Source organism: Dendronephthya gigantea, unplaced genomic scaffold, assembly GCF_004324835.1.
Source record: "Dendronephthya gigantea isolate DGI-Jeju-01 unplaced genomic scaffold, DenGig_1.0 000005F, whole genome shotgun sequence".
Classification (NCBI taxonomy): Eukaryota; Metazoa; Cnidaria; class Anthozoa; order Malacalcyonacea; family Nephtheidae; genus Dendronephthya; species Dendronephthya gigantea.
In genome coordinates this window covers 3,662,679-3,688,169 of record NW_021163015.1, presented here as the reverse complement: position 1 = coordinate 3,688,169, position 25,491 = coordinate 3,662,679, and the positions used below count along the sequence as shown (strand labels likewise).

Here is a 25,491-nt window from a genome sequence, read left to right as displayed (position 1 = left end):
CACACAATTCGATTGGGTTTATGAAATATATTGAATTAACAAATAAAATTAAAAGTTATACTAAATCTTCACCCAAAATTCACGTTGCAGCTATGTCGAATTAATATCGCGTCTCTCGAGACAGACCGTTTCGCACACTATGACCCTCTATCACCAACTGACTCAATTTTGTGCAGATCCCTTATTTTACCCATATTGCTTCCCATTTCTGTGCAGTGCGTGTCATCACCTATTATTTCGTGCGCCCCGTTGTCGCTCAGTCCCGACACACTCCCCCCATATATCTTAGTGCTGTGATATATGTCTACAAAGGGTCTGAGCTAGTGCTACTGATTCAAGCTTAAATGCAATCTAATATTAGTGTCCTAATATGGATAAGTGTCACCGTTCATCTTCTTCTGCTTGATCCCGTAAGCGGATTGCTGCCGCTGCTGCTGCATCACGTTTCGGTCGGGGTTGGAAGGGAGGGGTGTCTGGGTTTAACGTGGTTGGAGGTGGTAAGTCACAGGAAAGTTCTATCGGGTAGAGTTGCTGTATTGCACGTTCAAGAATTCCATTTGGCGTCCTGATCTTTGCTCCCCGTACTACGTCATCACGCCCTCGAATCAGCTCTTCGACTACGCCCATCTTCCATAAATTTCTGTTCTTCTCCTCTCCTTCGATGATAACAGCATCACCACGGTTGGGATGATCTGCGTTTTTCCCATTATCTTGTCGGTGTCGATCTCTTAGCCCACGAACGTATTCTCTATACCACCGTCTCCACAACAAATCCTTGCATCTACGAAGAAACTTCGCTCTCTTCCGAAGGCTGTGGTCCTCAACGTGATAAGATTCCACTTCAGGTAAGATAACTGGATTTATCTGCAACATTCTTGCGGGGGTGAGAACAGTTTGTTCTACGTCGTCTTCAACGTATGTTAACGGTCGATTGTTCATTACAACTTCTATGTCTAGGATCACGTCTGATAATTCTTCAAAGGTTAGATTACCGTTCCCGATACTTTTATAAAAACATCGTTTAAAGAGCCCGATCAACCGCTCGAACTGTCCACCCCACCAGGGTGCGCGACTCAGGTTAAACCTCCAATGGATCTCCTTGTCCGTAAGAAAACCGTTTATGATCTCATTTCCAATTGCCTTTTTCAGCCAGTTTGCCGCAGCCTTGAACGTAGTGGCATTATCTGAGTATATGATTTGTGGTCTCCCCCTTCGAGCGATCAATCTTTTTAGGCTAGGCAGAAATTGGACAACCTCCAATGATTTCAACAGCTCCAAATGAACTGCTCTTGTGAGGCTGCACGCGTAAAGTACCAGATACGCTTTCTTTTCCGCTTTTCCTGCTGTTTTGTATTTGATTGGTCCAGCGAAGTCGACTCCTATCACTTGGAACGGGGTTTCTCCTTGCGTTCGCGTAACTGGTAGTCGTCCAGGCGGTGGTCTGTGATACGCACGAGCGCGGAATCGCACACATCCATGACATTTGCTTCGTACCTGCTTCACAAGGCGACGTAGTCTAGGTATCCAGTATCGCTCACGAACTTCAGCCATGGTCGCCGGTACTCCCCCGTGAAGAGTGATGATGTGCGCTTGTTCGACTAGTTTCTTTGAAAACTGCGAATTTGCAGGCAAGTATACCGGATACTCGCCTTCGATTCGCCCGCGACACTCTAGAATTCCGTTCTGGTTAGGTTGGAGGTTTAGCTCGATTTTCGTACTCTCGAATTCCGGTGCGTCCCTAGCTCCATCTTGAACTCGTTTAATCCACCACAACCGTGCGTCTTCGATCTCCTGCGTCTTTATCGGTCCCAGGGACTTCGCTTTCCTTTGGGTGTGTTGAATGAAGCGGTTAATCCAAGCACAAATTCGAAGGGTTTTCCGCAACGTATACCGCTCTAGTAGTTGGTCAAACACCCCGTGTGCCGTTTGATTCATCGTGACCAAAACTCGCGTCGACGGTTTTTCCTCTTGCTTCGAATCCGAACTCGCCACAGGCACAACTTCCGGTGGCCACGTCTCCTGGTTGTTAAGCCACGTAGGACCGTGCTTCCATAACTCGTTTCCCACCACATCTCCTCCGCGGCTCCCTAGGTCAGCGGGATTCTCGTTCGTTGGGACGTGATGCCATCTGATCCGGTCGAGTTCTTTGACCTTTTTCACTCGGTTGGATACGAATTGCCGGTACTCGCCTTGTCCATTGATCCAATATAACGCGACTGTCGAGTCCAACCAACAGTGTATCTCGGTCACCTTCTCCATTCCGATCGCTCGCTCGACGTTCGTCACTAAGTTTGCGGTCATATGACCAGCGACAAGCTCTAAACGGGGAATCGTGAGGCTCTTCTTCGCAAGTCTGGACTTTGCACACACGATACCTTGGGTTGTTCCGCTCTCTTGCTCTGCGACTGCGTAGACGACCGCAGAAACTCCGTTCTTACTGGCATCCCCGAATCCGTGAAGGGTGATTGACTGTACTGGCTCTCTGTGAGGGGCTAAAGTTCGAGGGACCGTGTACTGGCCTGGCAGGTTTTCGTACCACTCTTTCCACCGTCTCTTCAAAGAACCGTTAAGTTCTTCATCCCAGGCAAGTTGCTCTTCACACATTTCACGGTACAGTAGTTTTGCTACTAGGGTAGTTGGGGAAACCAGGCCGAGTGGGTCGTACACACTTGCAACCTGCGACAGGGCCTCCCTTTTCGTAGATGCTGCGTCTCGTTCTTTGTTTACTACAACACTTAAACGGTCTTGAGCTTTGTTCCAACCCATACCGAGGATCTTTGTCTCAGTCCCCTTTGTGCCCAGCTGCTGTTTCGCGAAGGTAGTTTCCGGGTTGCCCACGTTGCCTTCATTGGCGCTCTGGTCGGTATCCTCGAGTTCAGAGGCGTTTGAGTGCCATTTATGCAGGTGGAAAGTGGCATCCTCAAAAATACTAACCGTCTTCGCTTTCTTCTCTTTGACCTCTTCAACATTATCACCTCCCTCCATCACATCATCGACATACAGGCCGCCTTTTATCTCTTCCACCAGAGCCGGATATCTTTTCTCCCAACTCTTTAGGTGTTCGTTCAGGACACCTCCAAGAAGGAAGGGAGAACAGGTCAGCCCAAACAGCGCCCTAGTAAACCGATAGACTGTGAGGTCGTCACTATCTGGTGCCTTCCAATGGAAGCGTAGGGAATCTCGTTGGTTTTCGCGTATCCGGACTTGCAGGAAGGCTTTCTCGAGATCAGCGGTCAGCACGATGGGGAGGAAACGTAGACGAACTAAAATATCCCACAGGTGGTTCTGGAGTGGTGGGCCAGGGTTCAAGCATTCGTTCAAGGATGGATCAGATGCCGATTCTTTGGCGGACGCGTCGTAAACGACCCGAAGTTTCGTCGTCTCTGCGGTCTCCTTTACGACGGGCTTGTGGGGAATGTAAAACTCTTTACCCTTTGCTGTGGCAGGTGCTGGTTCGACAATACCTTTCACGAGCTGATCTTGAATAATGTCGTTGTACTCTTTGTAAATTCCTCTTTTCTCGAGACGTTTCACCAGGTTGTTAAGTCTCCTTATGCTTCCTCTTTCGTTCGACGGAAGGTGTGGATGATGCGATTTCCACGGTAAGCTAGTCTCGTACCAGCCTTCTTTGTCGCGTGTGAGCTCGTCTTTAAAATCATCGTAAATCGCTTGAGAGCCTTCCTCGGTGGGATCTTCAAGACCGAGGACGTCTAACCGACACAATCGCTCGAAATCGTTTTGAGATGTTGTGGTCAGTAGCATCGTATTCTGGTCCAACTCGATTCCAGGACTCATGATCATCCAACCAAACCTTGTAAATTCCGCCACGGGATCACCGTCCTTTCCTACCAGGGGTTTGGTCCTTGTTTTTATCCGAGCATACTCGCCGTTTCCCAGCACGAGGTGAATGGGTAGCTCACTCTTTGTGTCGCGTTCGTCCATTTTGACCGAATTCAAATGTTTATATCGTCTCACGAGTTGGTCGTAATTGGGGTTACTAGTTGTCAGAAGCTCGCTCTTTTCAACTTTGTTCAAGCTCACGTTTATTTTGCACGAATCGTCCAAGGAACTAACTTCTACATCGAAAACTTCTATTCGCTTTGTTTGCGAAGTCATCAACATGTCTATTCGCTGGCTCTTTATTTCGCTGGGTTTAATGTTTAACGCGTTGACAAGCTTCGCGGACGCATAGGAACTGCCGGCGCCAGAATCAATAAGTGCGCGAGTCATTACACCATTAACTTTCACAACAACAACTGGAAATATCCCTTCCGCGCTTGCCCCATCTGTCATCACTTTCTTAGCCCCGGGTGATTGGTCCCCTTCTTTTGTATGATCTTGACCAGACCTTTCGTCGCGTTCATGCTTGTACTGTTCGCAGATGGATGAGTGATGACGCTTGTTGCAATGCCCACAAGACGTCTTGCTGGCACAGTCCGAAGCTCGGTGAAATTTCGTAGCGCAGTTAAAGCACAAACCCTTTCTTGCTAAAATTTGCTTTCGGTCACTGGGATTCACGACATTTGTGCATGAAACCGCCTTATGGCCAAGATCGCCGCAATAAACACAGCCCAAAAGTTTTTGTTCATTTCCGCTCGCGCGAAACAACTTCTTACGGTAATCATCTTTGCGCGGAGGGTCGCTTTCGTTTACCGGATTGCGTTTTACCCACTGTCGCAATGCCTCAGCTAACTTCTCGAAATCCCATGTTTCCCATTCAGGATCGGTTCTAACTAAATCGCCCCTGATACCTGACAATTTATCTAATGTCATCGAGACATTTCCGTTAACCTGATCGAGTTTCCTCAAGGTCTGCAAGGCTCGCACGCAATAGGTCAAAGTCTCACTAAATTCGGCAATTCTACGGGGGTTACTGTTCGTAATATGAGGTAGATCGAGAATCTCCCTTATATAGCTTTTGACAATCTCGGATTCCTTGCCGTAATTGTCTTGGAGAATGGCTTTGGCTCTATTGTAACCTTCGGTTGAAAAGGGCAGGGACTCGACGCATGTTTTGACCTTTGGACCCAATAATTCTAACAAATACGTAAACTTGGTAATGGGGGCCACGGAACTCTTATCAATCCCTTCGGTAAATTGTCCCCAAAACCTAGGCCAGTCCTTAAATGACCCATTAAACTTCGTGATCACAAGTTTCGGTAGCTTTGCGTTTCGACTTGGGCATTCCTGAGTTTCCGGTTTGGGTGGGGTCATTTCCCTTTGCATGCGTAGTTTCTGTTCATGCAACTTTAGTTCTGCTTCACGTTGCTGCTCTAGTCCTGCAGCCTTAGCGTTACGTTTCTCTTCAGCTAACCAATCGCTCAACTTTGAAATCTGTAAATCAGCTACTTCGAGTGTCGCCTCAACACTGTCGCTCCAATCGGAAATTTCGCTCATGCTTGTTTTTCTCGCGATTTTCTGTTCCTCAACTTTGCGCTTGCACTCGTTAGCCGCGGTGTTTACAGATTGCAGTGTTTCGATATGGCGTTTTATAGTTTCACGCTTACCTGTTGCCAGGATTTTATCTGACCTTCTCGTAACCAATTTCAGCTGGGATAATTTCGTCTCCAATTCGATGTCTTCCTTTGTCAATTCTGGAGGTATACTTTCTCCCGTTGGTTGAACGGCCATCTCCGTAACTGTCTCTCCAGCAGTACTCTCTTTTTCTTCTTCCATCGTTGTTCAACGAGTTCGCAATCCCGTCTCGGAGGTGCCAGGTGTCGAGAATTAGCCTCCGTTCAGTATCGTTTTGTCCTCGACAAGTCTCAATTCACACAATTCGATTGGGTTTATGAAATATATTGAATTAACAAATAAAATTAAAAGTTATACTAAATCTTCACCCAAAATTCACGTTGCAGCTATGTCGAATTAATATCGCGTCTCTCGAGACAGACCGTTTCGCACACTATGACCCTCTATCACCAACTGACTCAATTTTGTGCAGATCCCTTATTTTACCCATATTGCTTCCCATTTCTGTGCAGTGCGTGTCATCACCTATTATTTCGTGCGCCCCGTTGTCGATTTGTACGAACAAATGCATACCATCGGCTTTTTGAGCCTTGAGGCTATCTTAGCATTTGGAAACTCAAATAACATAACGATCTGCTATTTTTAGGAAAATGGTGTTATTAAGTCGAGATTTGACCGGGAGTGTTATCACTGGCATCACTGTGCAGGCATATCAATGACGCTATACCCAGCAGATTGAAAATAAACTGCAGGTTTTCAATTGTTCATCTGAATATTTGAAAATGAAATGAAAATGACTTACGAATTATCGAGGCAAAAAATTAAAACAAACTCATTTTATCTCCAATTATTCATTTCAATTCTCAGTTAATGGTTCGTCGTCAGACTATGAAGTTATATTCGGTTTTATTTTTTAATTTAAACAACAGCGTTATTAATCTCCCCCGTGGAGTCGAGACAGCATATGGCTGTTCATATTCGTCATTAAACGACAGGCGTAATTGTGAAACTGGGGCAAATTTCCATTTGTAAACGTTAAACTCATGGACGTGACTTTGTCAGGCGTGCGCAGATAGAGACGTCAATGATAGCTGGATAAATAATAGTTTGTCATGAAAACAGAACAAATTTCGTTGATTCAACACTTGGTTTCCCAGCAAAAGTAAGTGATTATTAATGAACGTAATATGTGGGGATAAACATGATACCGTTTGAGCGTAACAGCGTGTTGAATGTTGAATTACAATTAAAGCTCGCAAAAGCATCTGTCATTTGAAAAAAGGTGTGAGGGGTTAAAACTGCTCATTTTGTATTCACCGTATATTTAAATCTTGCCCGAAACATAGTGAATACTGGGAGGATTTGTAACAACGCTTTTGACGGTCATGAATGTTTTAAAAGGACAGAATTTTAATGAAAAGTGGATATAAGTTGATTATTCTTCGGCAGGAAACAAAATCTAATGAATTAATATCAGATAGTGGAGTCGGAGTTAACATGCAAATGTCTGATGAAACAAGACTTTCAGAGGAAATTAACATTCTGCCAGGCAGGTGTTTAAATATGAAAGTTGAAAGGAGAAAAAACGATTGAGCTTATCTTTGAAACTCTCGCCAATGGATCTTACAAACTTGAAAAATATGAAGTGATTGACGGTGAAGAGTGAAATGGCTGGGAAAATGCGAGATAGCAAAACGAATCAAAACGAATTTGCCAATTGATTTGGTCGTCCGATATCATGCCCAAATTACATCCAAAATAAACATATTTTCTATTTTTTTCCAATATACGTTTGTAACAAGTCTCTAATTGTGAAAGAAGTTATGAAAAGATTTTAATAGAGTGTGAGGCAGAAACTTTATCATAAGCAAATCTTAGATACCCGGTTGTTGGGCATATCATGATTTGCGTCAACCTGCTTCGAAAACTAAATATTAAAAAATCAGAAAATGTGAAAGATTGTTTACAGATCATTCATATCCACACAAAACAAACACGTTACAGACTTATCTCTGTTGTTTTAATAAAAGTTTAATACCATTCTTCTCCATTTAAATTTTAGTAAAAAACTCTGATATATGCGATGCAAAGAAGACTGATCTCACAGATTATGCAAGCTCTCCAGACGAGGCCGAGTTCTTGAACAATGTGAAATCTGACATCAATTTTCCTCGCGACAGACAAGACGTGTCTAATTGCTTTATTCATGAACCTGAAGAGATCTCAGCCTTGTACGACTCGAGAACTCAATTTCCAATCATCACTCCTGCATTTGACGACGGAATGGAGCCGAACAAAACACAATTCATAAATGACAAAGTCTTTAAACTAACGGTGAATGATGGGAACCAAACGCCAGTTCCAAGTGAAAAAAATGACCTAATTAAGAGGCGACAATCTTTGCAAAGCTTGGACGAGCTAGAATCAGATTTGAGCACAAACAAATATTGTACTGATGCTGATGTTTTGAAAGCACTCTCTGTGTTTTCTGAAAGAGCAAGCCCTGTTAACAAAACTGGCGATACTCCTCAAGAGGGTCAAGTAAACGGTAAGCTCAGAAAATGTTTCTACGTCTATATATCTTTTCCAAATTTCTAATCTAAAACTTTTCTGTTTGGAATAAAAGCCATGTTTTCCGATAATAAAATCGATAAAGCTAAAAGGAACTCCGAAGGCAAATGAACTTCATCTGATAGTTTGAAGAATGAGTAATGAGAGAAACCGCATAACTACCTCGGTGCATTTATTGGTTATGAACATATAAATGAGATGATGACTTTGGGGTAACTGCTGACTGTATAGATGCATATATACATGCAGGGGCTTTGCTCAAAACCTCAGTGTTTAAGTGGTCTGCAATCCCTAACATACAATCACGAGACTCATGTGTACAAGTTTGCATTCATAGCCCGAGATAGTTTCGTGGAAAAAGTGAGCAATCAATCTGACAATAATTCCATGATTTCGCTGGAATATTGGAGTGACGAGGAGGGTCGCTATCCACCACAAATGTCTATTAGTCCTCCGCCATGTGAGATGACATTTCGGAAGACGACATTGAGCGTTAACGAGACAAAGAAATACAACGACATCCAAAGATATTTCAAATCAAACAATGATGCTAAGGTAGAAAACTAAGGCGAAACTTAGAGGTCTTAAAGCAATTAAGGCACTTTATTAAAAGCCGTTTGACTATAGACATAAATACATATGGTGTTCTGTGCTATAGATCACGATATTTAGTATTTGCTTCAGGCAAGTAACTGTAAAACAATATTTTAAGGATCTCTTCAGGTCCTCTGATGACTCTACTAGAACGCAATCAAAACGTCCACTCCTGAGATCCTTGAGTCCCATCAGCTCCTCGAAACCTTCAGTTCACCTCGATCAACTGAAATATCGAACAACGCCAAAGGTTACAGAGAGCAGCACCTCGCAAGGCATCACACCATCACTTCTCATCAACTCCACTGAAAATGTCGCAAAGTCGATGAGATCAACACAAGCGTACAACTGGAAGCCCAGGCCACCCAGTGATGTTGCAGTCTCATCTCCTTCATTGGTCCGACCCATCTTAACAACACCTCCAAGAGCGAGAAAGAATATGCACTCCAATGCAATGAACTATAGCCACCGAATGAAAGAAGATAAATTATTTGACGCACAGAGGTGAGAGAAACCAAAGCTAAAACTGATAAGATAATTTTAGGGAAGATTCATCATTCATGTTCACGTAAAAAAAACGTTTTGAAAACATACCATTCAGATTTCAGACACTAGGGGAATATATGCATATGCATTCTCACCAATTAAGAGTCTAATTGCAGCCATTGAGGGAAAAATGGAAACACTCCAGAAATTACAGTTTCACTAACAGTTTTACATATTTCTTGCAGATTTTCATTGCCAAAGAGAAAAGTATCTCGAACTCAGTCAAGTCAACCATCGACAACCAAACTGTTTCCAGAAATATCCAGCATCGCTAAAACCCAGTCCACTAGCAAAAGCATCTCTGATTTCAGACAATCTTCAAGTACGACGGCTACATAAATGTGTTTCTGTACTGTAAACAACTATTCTTAGAAGAGATTTTAGCTTTTTAATTCTTTCGTTGTTTTAGGCATATTTGGAAAACTTGTGAGAAAGAATACATCAAGAGAAGTTGAAAATGTTAGCAAAGAAGGCAATTATGGTTAGTATACGAACATCCAATAAACAGCTCAACGACTAGCCTAGGTCGTAGCCTCTGAACCGAGCAAACAATGTTGATTGACCGCGCATGCCGCATGTGGACACGTTATTGCATGGTAGATATCTTAATGTTCCCACACCTACCTTTTTCATTCAGATAAGCAAAACAAAGCCACAGACTCGTCAACAGCGGGCTCATCACGAGGCAAAGGGGAAACAACGCGAAGAAAATTAAGAAGGATTTTAAGCTTGCATTAAAAGGGTGAATGAAAGAGTTTTAATAAAAGAACTGGGTTCACTTTTAGTTTCAAAGGGCTGTATCACAAGAAAGTATAAGAACACTAGCAAGATTAGTAGTATCAGTTTTGAAATTTACTTTATATTTCAGAACTCGTTAATGAAATCAGACCCTCCATTTCATTTGAATGATGACATTTTACATAAAAAATGCTTTGCTGAAAATCTTTAAAATATACAAAATCCACATAAAACAAACAAACTGATGGAAAGTATTAAATTGATTATTAATACTGTTCTCCAGAATATCAGTCTGAAATCATGAATATACATGCAAGCGTGAAGATTTGTTCTTTGTTCCTTCGCTGACACAATTTTAAACTTGGCATTCAGGCCTGCAATATACGCGATGCTTCGTGCCTCGCGTGATACCACAGCAACACCAACAATTTTGCTATTTTAAATTTACCTAGCACGCGTTTTAATTATCAAGAGAAAAAGATCCTTAAAAGAGATTTGATAGTTGAGTCTGATCTGCTTTGAATTTGGACAATAGTTCAGCGAAGAGTTTTGAATTTTCATCATCAAAATAAGAGAACACGTTTACCTCTGTGAAAACGTTCAGACATTTTCTCGCTCGCAAGCTCTCGCGGAGTGACATCACGACGCCTTTCAAGCGACCTTGAAACTTTTTTGGCGTCCAGTACTTTGGATGAGGGCGCGTTTGTAACTCGGCTAGCAGTACGGTTTGCAAGTGATACCGAAGTATCTGGCTACCAGTTCTTTTGCAGAAACGTGTACGAAGCTTGTCTAGCACATATAAACAATGCATAGCACAGAGAAATTGAGGATTACTGAGAATTCTATTTTCCAAGTCGTTAAAAGTTATCCTCCATAAAAACTGTTGTTCTGTAGAATTCGGCTTCGCTACGAGAGAAATTGAATCGATGTTTTCGTCTTGCAAATGAAAGGACTGGAACACACGCTGGATTTTTTTGTCCAAATTTCTGAATGGCTCAATACTGCGACGCATGCGTATCATTGGTAGGAGATTGACCCGGAATTTGGTTGAAGGATCCAAAAGGATAAACAGACTGATCTGGTCAGGCCAGGAGCGACATGTGATAAAATTTTCTTGGCTTTCTTGTGAAATTTCCTGAATTGATCGTTCGATAACATTCATTAAGGACTGAAGTAGTTTTGTTGTGCTGAGGTAACGACCATTTGTAGGACCTTGGATGATGATATCTTCCCAGCTTGCCATATCAGGCCTAAAGATTGGAGACAGTTTGGTTTAGACTAAAAGCATTAGGCTAAATGGCAAACTCTGTGATGCAAATTCACCTTGAAGTATAATGATCATCAATCCTGATCATCACAGCTCCACTTTTGACATCCCCTTCTAACACACAGCTTTGCCTTGGAAACTCCTTCATAGTACACAACAAATTGACTTGATTCATGGACATCATCTCACAGCGACAGTCGTCCAAGCAGACTGGATCAAAGTGGAATCTGACATCATAATTACTCATGGTCATGAAGAGGTCGTTGATACATACTGCTGCCTTGTTGAACTGTCGGCGCATTCGTTCCTCGCTTTGTCGCAAGAAAAAATTGACACTCTTGAAAATATCCATCTTGTTCTTTGACGCCATCCTGCGAAGTAATTTTAGAGCTGTGAAGTATGAACAGTAAATTCACTCCGAGTATAAATGTCTGATATATTTTAACGATATTCTCCTTGACGCAGAAGGTGAAAAAATAAGAAAAAATAATTAAGTTATGTGCCGTGAGGAATTAGAAGAAGCTAGCTCTCACATGTCCAATCTTGTAAACAATGTAATTCATATACTAGCATCATGTATACATCGTATGAATGTTAAAAGACACCGAATGTTTGTTAAAACAGTTCAAACAAGAGAGACGTCAGTTAAATTTGCGGTAATCATCAATGCTAACGACGGCAATTAGATGACCGAGCTGACAACACAGCTGCTGGATTAGGTTGCTGAAAATGCCAACAAATTGTTGATGCGTGTTCATATTGTAGTTGTTTCTTTGTAATACATGTTGCAATTTACTAGCGGAGTAGAGGTTCCCCTGTAACGGTTTAACACCATTGGAACTGAGTTCACTGATGTAGATTGTCTCAATATGAACGACTAATGTTGGAATTAAGGGAGACTGCCGATCACTTAGTTGTCAAAAATAAACATATCATTATTTGGTCAAAGTGAACAAATTTTAGTATTTTTTATTGCTCAAACTCGGCAATAGGCATTTTGTATAATATAATAATATTAAATAATACCAATTTCAATATTAAGTAATACTAATTTCAATATTAAGTAATACTAGTTTCAATTGTGAGTATATCATCAGGTTAGCATTCACACATCATTTGAATCATAAATTTAAGACTTACCTTATTCCTGGGTAACTGTGGATATGTAATTATAAACACACGCTGTCACGCTCAACCATCAGAAAAACTCGACTGTCAAAAACGAGTCAGCACACAGCCTGCATAGAAACCCAAACCAACCGATTTGTATACACTAAAGTCACACTTTCACGACTTTCCCAAACTTTATTGACTGCAAGTTTAAAGCCCTACAATATCGTAGGATATCTAACATAATATTAATCGGAACTCCGGTTCTCTCAAACGCCGGTTATCTAAAGATTGTTAGGGCTTGCGTTGATAAAAAACTCTTTACTTCATACGGAAACCCAGTTAATAGCTTGACCACAACAAAAGTGAACAAAACTCGACAATTCAGAGCATTGATAATAAAAAGGCAATTAAAGATCACCTTAGAAACAAGGACAATAATCTTGTAAACTAAACGTGCTATTGTCAGAACTATATATCAAACCATATTAAAAATGAGTTTCCAAGCAAAGGCTGTTGTTGAACAATATCACTCGATATTGGCAAACAACTTTGAATCAACTATGAAGACATTGGCATTGCAGGACATTCGGTATTGATCCTCCACTGAACTGGTATAGTTAATGTGCCCGCAATAGGTTAGAACTCTGGCAAATGGAAAACATTTCTATTAAAGGAATGACACTCTCATCCTTACTTATCAAACTCATAGATATATCCAAATACAGAATGATTAGACAACGGAAGCTCAGTTAATATATAAACGTTACCTTTCCCATACATGCTTTATCTATCTTTTATTTCTCTTTATCTTACAATCGTTTTAACATCGTGAAGTTTTGTTGTTATAATTGGGGTAATTAATAAAACTCTTCTGCCTACTGAGATTTTGAATTCACTGGCATGCTGTTGAACCTGTTTATTCGGCAATATTATTAAATGTGGTATAGAAACTGTGAGTTACAGTGTGCTGTTCTTGAACTAATCCGGGATATACATACACTATATATTATATATGGCTTATTTAATTATATGTATAATTATATACATGCATACATCGTCGTTATAAATACTGATTACTATCAACTAAAATATGCACTAAAACTTTATCCTTAGTTAATATCTTTATCTAGCCTAATCTCTATCGCATTAAACTGTTTTTGTGAGATTTTTTCTCCTCAAAATGAAGTGGTATAAAAGTAACCGCAAATACCGCCTACATATTATAGCTACTTTATATTATTTTGGAATGCACAATATAGATTAATGACAGTAAATAGGAAAGCAGCAGTATGCCACAAATTTGGAAGAGATGAAGCCACAGTCGAGGCCACGGTAACTTTAATTACTACCGATGCCTTATATCACAATATTCACTGATTCCTGAAGATATTTCCTGAAGAACCTCCTGAGTCATTCCTGCAAATAAGTTCACGCCTGTAAACACATGAGGACATCTTCCTTTCTGTAGACCGATTTCCAAAGATTTCAAAACTCCGGCCACCCTCTTCTGTAAACGTGTTCTCATCCAAGCTTTCGCGTCGGGTTTCCTGAAGATTTCAAGCAAAACAAACGCTCGGATTTGATAATGAGAAAGTTGTTTTCCCTGGCTGAGTGTGTTCGTAAGCTTATCGTTAAGACAATGAAGTGCGTCTTTAGCGCACTCGAACCTCTCTGAAAGTACAACTCGTTTTTCAATATCGTTGAAAGTAATACTCCAGAAAGAATCTTCCTGTGAATCAACAGCTGCTGGTTTTGCCACAACATGGATGCCTTGCTCAACGCGACATTCCCTAAGAACTGTTTTCGGAACACTCGAGAAAATTTTCAACAAATTTTGGTAATTCGCGCAGGAGTGAGTTGCACGAATGGAGGGAAACAGATTGACTTTGTAATAATCATCTTCTGGACTGAATCGGAACCGTAAACTTATTGCTGAGCTTGCTTTAAAAATAGCGATCGATGCATTCGTTGTGTTGGCCTGAACCTCTCCCACGGCAAAGATGAGTGCATCCAAAAATATTTGATGTACTTTCGTCGGGTCAAGAAACCGACCATCAGTTGTCGTCGTAATAAAATCATCCCAGGAAACTTCATCGAATCTAAATGAGTGAAAAAAAATAGAAATTGAAGGATATTGTGTAACAAGTTAAACTATAGTTGGAATTTTAATTTTGCTTGAAAACATTTGCAATTCAGTAAAATTTTGCTTTTGTACCTCTGAACGAAGTCGTCTTTTACTTTGAGTTTCACACCTCCAGGAAGGTCGCTTTCTTCAATAATCAATGCGTGAAGAGGAACGTGTTTTAACGAACACAACACGTTTATTTCACGCGCAGATACGTTGTTACAACGACAATCGTCTACCGAGAAAGGATCGAAGTCAAATTTAATGTCGTAATTTCCGAGCTCTTGAAACACGTCAGTGACCAGAGGAGAAACGCGATGGAAAGAATCTTCGTTGATTTCATTTAAAACAGCAGCTTCTGCAAGAATTATGTCTTGTCTAAAACAGAATGTTTAATGTCTTAGTCAAGTCAGTGATCTTCGGTCATTAAATCCTTCGATTAGAGTTGAAAATTCTTAGAAACTGTTGTACGATAACAACCCTGAACATGCATCACTTATCCTTTGACTGGCACACGACAATTTAAATTCTTGATATAATCGCATTATTTACACCATCTTATTGCATTCATTCTCTGCTACAAACTATCACGAAAATCAAAAAATTTAAACTTACTTTTTGCCCAGTTTCTCGAAGTCGATTTTTTTATATCTTTGCGACACAGGAGTTTCTGAGATATCAGACATGGTGTGCGTGACTGTAGTGTGTTTATTGTGTTTGCCTCTTTATTATCTCAACGAGGTTAAACAAGGTGACGGAATGCGGATGAGAATAGCTGGAAGAGCTCATGTCGTACGAAGGCGGTTCTTTCAGCGCTAAACAATAACGCGGGGGCTGCAAACATTCAATTAACTTGTTAAGCGTCGCCAGCGAACCAGCCAAATTAAAAACATTGGGAAAAATAGACGACTGATGTAGATTTTGAAGGGTGACTTCTGCCTTTTATCTTTTCGACAATTTTCACAAAGTGAATCGTAGAAACTCAAAAAGGTTTTATGAAAATATCTTATGTCAAAAAATAACTCAATGAAAATAAACTCAACTGATGCGTATTTATAATCACGTAGCTGTGATCTTTAAACTCACTTTGTCCGTGTCAAACGTGCTCTATACGTACGTCATATTCATCAGTTTAAACCTGTTGTCATGGTTTGCAGGGTTCGGCTAACTTGCTGACAATGCATGTGGTTTTAGCGTAAACACTGTTACATAACCCAGCGGAATTTCTTGCCATTGCTAACTAGATCATACGTGCGTAAAGTGAAGACGCCTATCAATACGTCATTGATCTCTGTTTCCTGAATAATTGAAGTTGAGAGGATTGGTATCAATGTATCGGTGTGTTGGAAGTATTAGCTGCGTGTATGAAGAGCCAATTAGGAAGTTCAGGACGTTCCTGAATGTAAAATTGGCAACTGATTCTCGCTACATATGATAAAATCTCGCGAGGTATGATAAAAATGTTAATAGGCGAGCAAATGGAAAATAATAATGGCGTACGAATGCTGAATGCACTCTCAATGAGATTGAAAAAAAGATGAATGCTTAAAAAAGATGATTTGTTTATTACAGAGCAAAAATCTTCCGCATGCTTTGAGTCATTCCTAAAATTCAATGAACTGCAGTTGCCAAAACACTGCGATTTTACGACTTGTGCTTCTACCCTATGTCTCTTTTAGTAAAATGTATGAATAAAATGAACATTATGTACATACGAAACTCATCATGTCACAACTTGCCGCGTGGAATCAAAGCAGTTCAAAGCACCTCCTCGCATCACCCGTATATTTTACTGTTAAAGCGCCTGGCACAAGACTGACCCCAACGCGTTTGGCTTTTTTCTCAGATCACATTTTAAAGACCAAAACGGGAGTTGAAAGGCATGGTTGGTAGCGGCGAAGTTTGGGCAGGAAATCTGAACATTTGTTAAGAATAATTCAATACGTTATTAATTACGACACCGATTAAAATAAACACGACTCTGCATCAAATTTCAAAAGTGATTTGATTGGTTCAGGCTAATTCATTCCCTGTGTCATGTTGCGATACCCTGACGCTACTTAAATCAGAATAATTTGCGTTCGCGCATCGGACAGAAGGACTCGAAACTCTCAAAGCAGTGAGACACTCAGGCGCGAGATGATCACTTACATTATGCTATTGCTAGTTGTCTCTCAGACACTTGCTGAAATCAACGGAACTGAAGCACCGCCATTAAAAGCTGAGCTTCAACAATTAGGAGAGGACAAATGTGACGCATTATTTCAATCGGTAAGCGCCCGATATTCTTAGATATTAAGCAATTGCAGCGCGCGGGTAATTTAATGCAATATTTTGGGTCAATATTGGCTCTACTTCAACTTTCATAGTTAAACCTTAAACTCCAGGTTGAACTCCAGGGTTCTGTGATGTACATTCCAATATTTTCTTTCATGTTACTTCTGTATTAATCAATACCTCATCAGACTTTCGGGCAGGTTGCTAATATCATTTAGTTGTATGTTTCCAGAAATGGAACTTACGAACCAGCAAATGGATTAGCACCACAATGAGATCTAGAATTCAAACTTCCGTTTCAAGGTTAATCCGGGAAAAAATCATCTAGATATAGGGGATTTTATGGTGTACGGCCAATTCCCCCCTCGGATTCTGTATAAAAATGTTTAAACGTAACCTTATTACCATGCTAGCCAGGAATGCTATTGACGTATGTTGGCTACTTCATCGTAAATCTTCAGTTTCCGCACATCTTGACTATATTTTCCGCAACAGTTTTATTATTTTTCACTCTGTTGATTGATGGATAAGTTTGTGAAGAGAACAAGGGATTATTCAGGGCTATATGTTTAAACATATTTGAATAAGCTGTGTCAAGCTGTTTTTACTTCAAACGAAACATGCAAGATCAGGTTGTTTCGACTCTTTTAATAAACCTTGAAGTAATGAAGTTACTTTTGTTATAACTTCAGTTCACGAAGTATGGCAGTCAGTTTTGTAATTGTAACAACGGTGAAAATGGCAGAAACGGGCTGAATGGAAAAGATGGTGTAATGGTATGCATTATTATTTACTTAAATAAGAATTTTGCTTGACTCAGAGCAGTAGCGTAGTGATATTATGGTTAAATAATCTGTTTGATATTATGTTCCCAGGGCCCCGAGGGACCACCGGGACCTCCTGGACCTCAGGTGAGCGCAATTGTATTAAGGAATGGTATAAAGACACGATCCTAATCTTCGAGACTTCATCTATGCATAGTTGCTGCAAACAGCGTTTGATATTTTGCCATTAAAATTTAGGGAGAGATGGGTTTACCAGGCAAACAAGGTCCAGCAGGTATAGGTCCAGGCAGTACACTACGTCTTGGCGAGACATATGCTATATGTGATATGTATACTGCGGGTACTATCAGATATAACAGAACATATCGGGTCGTACAACTGTGCAATGGGGAGCAATGGCTGGCAGTATCACTTGAGACGATAGGACGATTGAAACATCGGCCTGGAAAATCATGCAGGGATATCTTAGAAACAGGTAAGAATCTTACCGTAAGATTAACTTGGCCTTAGTTCATTTCATCTCGCTCGCCAGTCATCTCCGAGACCCAAAACCACGAATATTTTCATTCAGCTTGACGGCAACCAAACGGGATAACAGTTTCTACTTTCTGCTAAACACCATGTATAAATCAAGCTGGTGTAATTTTTGCCTTCTTTTTCTACTAGTACTTCCCAATTTATGGCATATTCCCGATAAAAGTTAGTCGTTAGTTTGATCTTGTTTCGTGTTCATCCATGATATGCACCAGGGAAAAAAGATGAAACGAATTCCGTCAGAATTCGTTTCATCTTTTTTTCATTTCACCATTCCAGGCAACAGTCATGGAAGTGATTTATACTGGATAGATCCTAATGGCGGTTCACCAGATGATTCATTTGAGGCATTTTGTGACATGGAGACGGACAAAGGTGGCTGGACACTCGTTGGCACAAAGAAATCCTTGGGGGCGCGCCTAATCTCCGACCGTTTCTACGAAAAATCAGCGTCGACACTACACAGTGATGCCCAGAGTCATATCCACCCAGACATGAGCGACTGGCGTGAAGTTATGTTCAGATTTAGCGACGACAACAGCATTCGGGTTATTTACAACCGTGCAGGTGGAAGCCCTGGCCAAGGAAAGATAAACTTTGATAAGTTTTTGATGGGTAAATCGATGGACAGTTCTGGACAACAAGTTGATGGCTTTTACAAATTCAGTCCGTCTGTAAATATGGGCAGACGAACACCTGCAGTATTTTACTATTCTATTGATAATCTGGTCTTTCAATCCTCGAACGGACTGTTGTCAGAAGGTTTTGGTCAGACAGACAAATGGATAAACATCTGGAACAGCAAGGATACGTCGAATTTTTATCTCTACGCTGACAATAATGAATGTGCCGGGCAAAAATGTATTGCAGGGTACTGCGCCATGAATACACCAATATGGATGATGGTTCGCTGAGCTCGTTGTCAGCACAGACTATAAACTTCTGAACTTTTTTCCTAATAATTCTTCTGAACCTAATAATCGACATAGTTTTTAATGCGTGAAAATACAATCAACACTCTATATAATTTGCGAAAATCTGTGTGATTTTAAATACAATTGTTTGTTATTAACGGCATTGTCATGATCAATGAACCTAAATATAACATAACCTTGATAAACCTCAGTGTGACCAACTCGCCGCCATGTTGGATAGTGAAGAGCACTCTCAGAGGTAACTATGACAACAAATGTTTCCCAAGATGGCGGTAGAAAGTGAAGAAGAAGATCTTGTTATTCGCATGATAAACAGCGCCTCTGCGTTGCGAAGCGAGACTTTAGATCTCGGATCTAAATGTATTTATAAAATTCCAAACGAGATACTAAATTTAAAACATTTAGAGGTAGGTTTATCCCGTAGACTATGGTAAATGTTTGTGCTTGTATTTTATCATTCAAATTTCAAAACATAACCAGTTTAATTTATTGCCTAGTCTCTTCATCTTCAATCTAACTATATAACCGAGCTACCTGACGAATTCTTCTTGAAGCTGACAAATTTAAAATGGCTGGATTTGAGGAATAATCGATTAAGTTCTCTTCCCGTTTCGGTGGGAAAACACAGGTATTCCTAAGTCCTAACTCTATATATTTTGTTATTCCTTGTCAAAATTTTGCGATTATGGCTCTAACATAAATTTAGAACTGAAATAAAGTATATTTCAAGGGTTATTAAGTTGTTTCAACGAGGAAATAGATTTACATTTGAAAACTAGTCCAATAAATTCCCACCATTTTCGATTACCTGGATCATTGCAATGTGATGAAATATACTCTCTCATTATCTTTCAGGACATTACGCAGTTTGTTGTTGGAAGGGAATTCACTGACTCATTTGCCTTGTGAATTAGGTAATTTAACTACATTTGTAGTAGGATAAAATATGTTGTCGTGGGATAAACTATGGAGAATTGTTATGTTACATATTTTTCAGGAATGACAAGGTCAATATGTGGGCTCAGTTTATCTGGTAATCCACTGGAATTTCCTCCATCTGAAATTATTCAGAAAGGAACAAAGGTGAACCATAACATTCCCTAATTTCCAATACCATATCACTGCTAATTGTGTGCTAAATAATGTTTACATGTTTCTAGGAAATCTTGAAGTATTTGAGAGAAATGTGTGACAACTCTGCTTGGACTAAAGGTAAGAATATTGAAAGAAAGCGAATGATAACTTTGCAAACCTGAATCCACCACTCAACTGGTAGAGCATTGCCTGTCATTTTCCACTTTACACACTGTAGTCACGGAAGGGGTTATAGAGAGTGTCTGTGTGTGGGGTTGCTATGAATGATGATTTTCCATTTTAGATGAAGTAAATCCACTTCCAGGGGCTCAAAGTGATGAGGAATCAGATGACACAGACAATACTTCAAGTAAGCAACACTCAGAAATGATTTTAAAGGAATTCTTAACTGATAATCTCAACAATTCTGTAGTTTCTAATATGAAAAAAAAACACAAGTTTGTTGCATGAAAATCAATGATAATTTTCTTAAATTGTGCGCATTATCATGGCTTAAGACGAGAGTGGAACGAAGTATATTTGAACAAAATTTTATATTATCATAAAATCACCGTTTGATGTATAACAATTATTGAACATTTATTTTACCAAAGGAAAAGTTAAAATGCGCATCAATTTCACTGGCTTGTATTGTGAAATCAGTGGTTTTAAAACATATGCCGGATCTTTCATCAAACTATAATCATCATTTTAATTCCTTCGTTCCATTCTCGTCTGCAGATGAGGAATTCCCGGGTACAGAGCTCCCGCGCGCGGGCGAATCTCCTCCGGGCTCTGACCAGCCTTGTAGTCTTGACGACAACCCAAGAAAAATATCATCATTCAAACTGCCACCAATTGTGCGAAATGCCACGACTGTACGACGAAGTAATTCCGAACGCGAGATCGTCAAAGGAAAAACGGTGAAACAATTTGAGCCAGCGCGGCGCTCGACCTGGGAGACAATTATGACGTCATTTAGTGATACGCGTATACCGTTACCATGGAAACGACGTGAGAAACGAACTGAAGAAGCGAAAGAACCTGAGGAGGCAGGCAGTCGAGATGAGAGACCAGCGGATTGCTCAAATAAAACGAAGACAAAAAAATCATCAAAGAAAATCAAGAAGAGGAGAATGAAGAGTGAACATTTGCCACCATTATCAAAATACGAGCCTGATAACATTGCTGGACGTATTGATGATGACGAGCGTCAAGATGAAAATTCTAATACAACTGACACAGTGGATGCAAGCGGTGAAAATGCTTTAATATCACTTGTTCTTGGAGATTTTGTTGCCATAAGAGTTCCCGAGGAACATTTTATCAAAGGTCAGCCTTGTGTTGGGAAAGTTGTTGGGGAAATTGACGAAAGAAACGAGACTTTGGTGCATTACTACACTGGAACATATGATGGAACATTTCGACCAATGATGAGCCGCAGCAGTCCTTATCTTAGGAAAGTTTCCATCGAGAATATTTTATGTAAATTTCAAATGCAATCTAATGGAAGTTTGTCACCCAGTACTGCTATAAGAATACGACAGATGATAGAAAGATCTTCCTCTTGATTCAAGAACTAAATATTCACAGAACTGTAGTTACTAAGGGACAATGCATTACAAGTGTGCTTCAGTGATATATGTAATGATATATAATTTTGTATTTGTATTTTTGTAAGTGTTCACGAAAGGTGGACGTTCATTCATTACTGTAGAAAGATAATTATATTTTCTTAAACCTTAAAATGTTTTCTTTGTAAAATTTGGCCAAAAATGGGACTTTATCAGAGTATGAACATGCACTTTGACATTCCCAGTCAAGCCCTCTGCTGATAATGATGCTAGTCTACACGCATCATTGTAGATAGAGTTAAGATGGTGCAATTCATTAAAATATCTTTCAAAATTATATCTCTAGATCACAGGAAAGGCACGTTGCAACCTTTATACACAACACACGACTTTCCCGAGCCTTTGAACACACCATCGACATTCCATCCACCTCCGAAGAGAATCGACCAGCTACGATATGAATACGACAAGTTACGAGTATCTTCCTCGGGTTCCGAAGAAAGCCGAGGACGTTATGTTCCTCGTAGAAGAGCTAGTGTTGACGAAGTTTCAGATCAGACTCTAAGCGACACAAGGCGCCAAAGAAAGAAATTAGATTCCGTCACGACTCCAGCCAGTGCGACCACCCTGAGAGAGGCAAAGGCGTCACGAGAAAGAAGACTGAGACGAACTGCATCTTTAAACCAGAAAGAATCTGTTTTGCAACAACGAATAAAGTAAGTGGAATGATTTTACTTTTAGAGTTGGGTCTGTGAACATACACATAAAAATACACATTTATGCTTTCGTATCCTAACTCATAAACCAACCTAACTATACTTTCATCTCGAGTCATTTTCACACAAAAAACTCTTTATAATTATGCTGGAACTACTCTGTCATAGGACACATTGTGTACTATCATATCCCGAGTATTTTGTTTCAAAATCTTGCTTCAATCGTGTTGTCAAGATATCAATAATCTTATTTTTATTTCAAGAAACAAACTGGCGTTAGACGACTGGAGAAATACAACGAGAAGCTTACAACAAAAAAAGCAATATCAAGCCTTGAGAAAAGGCGTTACAAAAGGTGTTCATCTTTGAAGATCACGCTCTTCTGTCAATTTTTGCCATGTTTATAAGATGCAACGTCTTTATTTTCGAATATTTTTCAGTCAAAGTACCTTCGCCTTTTGCCACTGAAGATACGGAGAAAACAAACGGAACTCAAAGAAAAGTTCACGAATATAACAAAAAGTTGCAGGAATTGTTGGAACTTAACGACAAGGAAATTACGAAAAAGTGAGTTCAGATACGAAATGAAATATTTTAAATATTTCTGACATGATGTTTTAAAACGGTTTTCCTATTTCGCAGAGTTCTCAAAGATCGTGAACTGGAAACACGAATAAGGAATCACATTGAAAAGATACACGAGCAACGAAGGCCATCTCAGCCCATCTCAGAAGAGGTCGAAGAAACAAAAAACAATTTGGAATTAGTAAGTAAAGACCTTGTTGAAATAAAGCTTTAAACGCCTTCGTTTCAAAGTTTATCTTTGATAGATACGCCGGGCAAGGCAGCCTGGGGCAAAGATCAATTTCAGTGGGGAGTAGTCTTCTTCCCTTCTTTGTCGTCGGTGTCTGTGGGGCCTGTCTTGAGCCTGGGGCCAGGGTATCCATCACCCTCCTCCCCGAAACCATGTACTTACGTAAAATTAAAATCTAAGACTTGCTGTTTTGTTTTTCAGGCTCACAAGTTGCACGAGGAACTGAATGAAAAGAGGGAGATGGAGTATCGTCTACGGGCATTTACTGGCGATGATTTTGTGCTGAATTCTAGATATTATAAAAACCATAGGTAATATTTGAACACTGGAATATAGTATTTAATATATGTAATGTACAGAGAGTTGTTCTACTGCAGTTCAATAAAATTATCAATCATGTTTTTAACAAATGTATGTTTACGAATCATGAAACGTTCACGAGTTTGCCCGGTTGTTTAAGAGTTCATCCGGGAAATCCAATGAAAATTTCATCTCCACAAGTTCACACAAGCAAACTGATGAAATTTCATCACGGCTCGAAAGAGAAAATCTATATAACTGAGTTAAAATGCCCTCAAAAGTAAAATCAACGATATTTGGTACAGTCAAAAACGGATCTATTTGATACAACTTCTGTCATCTTATGACATTCACATTCTACACAAAACTTCCATTCTTTAGTATCCTTTTTGATAGTTCTCGGTCTGAAGGCACTAACGAGAATGCAGAGTTGACTGTCTGAATGTCTTTGTTCCTCAGTGGCGTAGCCAGCATCGATAATTGGGGGGGCCCATATTCATATATTCATGTTAACAGTCTGTAAAGACAATTGATTTGAAAAGAAATTAAACCTGCGTATCACGAATATATGAATATTGGCCCCCCCAATTATCATTCTGGCTACGCCACTGTTGTTCCTGTAAAGTTGATGAAAATGTTGATAATAAATGTTTATGAATGATCTCTGGTATCGTTTAATTCAGAGACTCAGCCATGCAGAGACTGGGGAGAGTATTCATGAGTTAATTGAGGTGGTTTTTAGTCGATATAAATTTTTCTTCGAATTATATCCGTTTGTTTATTAACAGTATTTTTTTGTATGTAAAAGAAAAATTTGAAAAAAAAAATTTGAAAGAACCTAAAAACACCCAAAAGAGATCATCCAGCCTATGCCACAATCTAACCTGGTTATACAACCGGCTGCAATATACAGCATAGTTACAACTACGAAAGGTGCAAGGACAGTTGCTATAGGAAGAACTCCCCCCCATAACTCACATCTTAACGGCCGTCTAAGGGGGAGATGCACTACGGCCCCCAGACCATGATGTATGTGCACCTAACCGTTACGTCTCAGTGAGAAACAGAGTGGGCTGTATGCCACACGCCTAGCGCGTCATAGACGAATCAGCTACAGTGGCAAGCCTTGAGAGCGAAGATAAATTTAACGTATTTAAGCTTTTCCTGGTCTCGGGGGGCGGTCCCTAACAAGTATATGCATAGAAAACGACAAATAATGCACACGCTTGGAAATGTAAAGATTTAAACGCCTAAACGTTTTTTAAGTGTTTTTAGCGAGAAATGGTCGTCCGACCATTTGCCATTTTTCCCCAGACCATGTTTGTGCACCTAACCGTATACTTTGTGCCCCAATCCTAGCGCGTCATAGACGATCAGATACGTGGCGAGCCCTTAGAGCGAAGATAAATTTAACGTATTTAAGCTTTTTCTGGTCTCGGGAGGTGGTTCGTAAAAAGTATATTGATAGAAAACGACTAATAGGGCACGCTTGGAAATGTCAAGATTTAAACGCCTAAACGTTTTTAAGTGTTTTTAGCGAGAAATTTTAGTGTTTTTATATTCTATTAGAAATCTTATTGTTTTGAAACAATCCTTGTTGGTTTTTAACGTCCAAATAGTCATTTTCTCGAAAGGAAACTCAATATAAATCTAAAATGTTTTGTAAATTTTGTGTATCATGAAGTATGTTGATTAAAGGTAGTGTGGGCGCATGTTATTCAAAATTTAAAATGAAAGTTTCAATTTTTAAAATCAAATATTTTATTCATTTTATTTGTTTTTACGACTGGAACTAGTTTTTTAAAGAAACTTATGGTAAGTGTAATCGTATTTTTGGAAGTATACTATATTTTTTTAAATAAAACTTTCGCATATTCTGTATTATATTGAATAACTACTGCGCTGCGCACAAATCACTCTTAGTCTCTTACTGGATAATTCATAATTGATAATTCATTTTTTACCAGTCATTCATTTCAATCATTTGTTTATTCCAGTGCAATGCCTACAAATCCGAGGGTAAAATATCATCGTGTGAACGACACTGATGGTT

General features: G+C 39.8%; 6 protein-coding genes across 7 annotated transcripts; 3 read left to right on the top strand and 3 right to left on the bottom strand.

The window, feature by feature from the left end:
• Positions 1 to 381: 381 nt before the first annotated feature.
• Positions 382 to 6,020, bottom strand: LOC114515914. The gene has a single exon (XM_028535232.1). The coding sequence runs from the start codon at positions 5,674 to 5,676 to the stop codon at positions 382 to 384; it is 5,295 nt and encodes a 1,764-aa protein (XP_028391033.1). The 5' UTR covers positions 5,677 to 6,020.
• Positions 6,021 to 6,040: 20 nt separating this feature from the next.
• On the top strand, positions 6,041 to 10,254 carry LOC114516044. Its single transcript, XM_028535396.1, has 7 exons — positions 6,041 to 6,637; positions 7,538 to 8,023; positions 8,384 to 8,601; positions 8,759 to 9,144; positions 9,372 to 9,508; positions 9,596 to 9,667; positions 9,824 to 10,254. Exons 2-7 carry the CDS (start codon positions 7,759 to 7,761, stop codon positions 9,922 to 9,924), a joined length of 1,179 nt encoding a protein of 392 aa, XP_028391197.1. The 5' UTR covers positions 6,041 to 6,637; positions 7,538 to 7,758; the 3' UTR covers positions 9,925 to 10,254.
• Positions 10,255 to 10,403: 149 nt separating this feature from the next.
• Positions 10,404 to 12,668, bottom strand: LOC114516045. The gene is made up of 3 exons (XM_028535397.1): positions 12,332 to 12,668; positions 11,248 to 11,562; positions 10,404 to 11,174 (listed from the first exon to the last, which is right to left on the bottom strand). Exons 2-3 carry the CDS (start codon positions 11,559 to 11,561, stop codon positions 10,409 to 10,411), a joined length of 1,080 nt encoding a protein of 359 aa, XP_028391198.1. The 5' UTR covers position 11,562; positions 12,332 to 12,668; the 3' UTR covers positions 10,404 to 10,408.
• A 107-nt stretch (positions 12,669 to 12,775) lies between these two features.
• Positions 12,776 to 15,287, bottom strand: LOC114515990. The gene is made up of 3 exons (XM_028535323.1): positions 15,045 to 15,287; positions 14,520 to 14,807; positions 12,776 to 14,403 (listed from the first exon to the last, which is right to left on the bottom strand). Exons 1-3 carry the CDS (start codon positions 15,113 to 15,115, stop codon positions 13,650 to 13,652), a joined length of 1,113 nt encoding a protein of 370 aa, XP_028391124.1. The 5' UTR covers positions 15,116 to 15,287; the 3' UTR covers positions 12,776 to 13,649.
• An 811-nt stretch (positions 15,288 to 16,098) lies between these two features.
• On the top strand, positions 16,099 to 19,105 carry LOC114515989 (collagen alpha-1(XXVII) chain-like). Its single transcript, XM_028535322.1, has 5 exons — positions 16,099 to 16,700; positions 17,399 to 17,482; positions 17,582 to 17,617; positions 17,729 to 17,966; positions 18,305 to 19,105. The coding sequence occupies exons 1-5, from the start codon at positions 16,569 to 16,571 to the stop codon at positions 18,937 to 18,939; spliced, it is 1,125 nt and encodes a 374-aa protein (XP_028391123.1). The 5' UTR covers positions 16,099 to 16,568; the 3' UTR covers positions 18,940 to 19,105.
• Positions 19,106 to 19,225: 120 nt separating this feature from the next.
• LOC114515988 (leucine-rich repeat-containing protein 27-like) lies at positions 19,226 to 23,514 on the top strand. Of its 2 annotated transcripts, XM_028535321.1 has the most exons (11): positions 19,226 to 19,367; positions 19,458 to 19,588; positions 19,816 to 19,874; positions 19,958 to 20,043; positions 20,121 to 20,172; positions 20,339 to 20,404; positions 21,955 to 22,324; positions 22,588 to 22,679; positions 22,765 to 22,891; positions 22,967 to 23,090; positions 23,340 to 23,514. In XM_028535321.1, exons 1-11 carry the CDS (start codon positions 19,227 to 19,229, stop codon positions 23,451 to 23,453), a joined length of 1,362 nt encoding a protein of 453 aa, XP_028391122.1. In that variant the 5' UTR covers position 19,226; the 3' UTR covers positions 23,454 to 23,514. The 2 variants fall into 2 exon arrangements, with proteins under 2 accessions (XP_028391122.1, XP_028391121.1); XM_028535320.1 differs by lacking the exons at positions 21,955 to 22,324; positions 22,588 to 22,679; positions 22,765 to 22,891; positions 22,967 to 23,090; positions 23,340 to 23,514 and adding an exon at positions 20,776 to 21,735.
• The last annotated feature ends 1,977 nt before the right edge of the window (positions 23,515 to 25,491 follow it).

Coding starts and splice junctions, on each gene's coding strand:
- LOC114515914 (XM_028535232.1), bottom strand. CDS start 5,676: ATGGAAGAAGAAAAAGAGAGTACTGCTGGAGAGACAGTTACGGAGATG.
- LOC114516044 (XM_028535396.1), top strand. CDS start 7,759: ATGGAGCCGAACAAAACACAATTCATAAATGACAAAGTCTTTAAACTA. Junction 8,024..8,383: donor TCAAGAGGGTCAAGTAAACG/GTAAGCTCAGAA, acceptor TTGCATTCATAG/CCCGAGATAGTTTCGTGGAA. Junction 9,668..9,823: donor TAGCAAAGAAGGCAATTATG/GTTAGTATACGA, acceptor TTTTTCATTCAG/ATAAGCAAAACAAAGCCACA.
- LOC114516045 (XM_028535397.1), bottom strand. CDS start 11,561: ATGGCGTCAAAGAACAAGATGGATATTTTCAAGAGTGTCAATTTTTTC. Junction 11,175..11,247: donor GATGATCATTATACTTCAAG/GTGAATTTGCAT, acceptor TCCAATCTTTAG/GCCTGATATGGCAAGCTGGG.
- LOC114515990 (XM_028535323.1), bottom strand. CDS start 15,115: ATGTCTGATATCTCAGAAACTCCTGTGTCGCAAAGATATAAAAAAATC. Junction 14,808..15,044: donor TTCGAGAAACTGGGCAAAAA/GTAAGTTTAAAT, acceptor ATTCTGTTTTAG/ACAAGACATAATTCTTGCAG. Junction 14,404..14,519: donor AAAGACGACTTCGTTCAGAG/GTACAAAAGCAA, acceptor TCACTCATTTAG/ATTCGATGAAGTTTCCTGGG.
- LOC114515989 (XM_028535322.1), top strand. CDS start 16,569: ATGATCACTTACATTATGCTATTGCTAGTTGTCTCTCAGACACTTGCT. Junction 16,701..17,398: donor GTGACGCATTATTTCAATCG/GTAAGCGCCCGA, acceptor TTATAACTTCAG/TTCACGAAGTATGGCAGTCA. Junction 17,483..17,581: donor ATGGAAAAGATGGTGTAATG/GTATGCATTATT, acceptor TTATGTTCCCAG/GGCCCCGAGGGACCACCGGG.
- LOC114515988 (XM_028535320.1), top strand. CDS start 19,227: ATGGCGGTAGAAAGTGAAGAAGAAGATCTTGTTATTCGCATGATAAAC. Junction 20,044..20,120: donor TTATTCAGAAAGGAACAAAG/GTGAACCATAAC, acceptor ACATGTTTCTAG/GAAATCTTGAAGTATTTGAG. Junction 20,173..20,338: donor CAACTCTGCTTGGACTAAAG/GTAAGAATATTG, acceptor TTTCCATTTTAG/ATGAAGTAAATCCACTTCCA.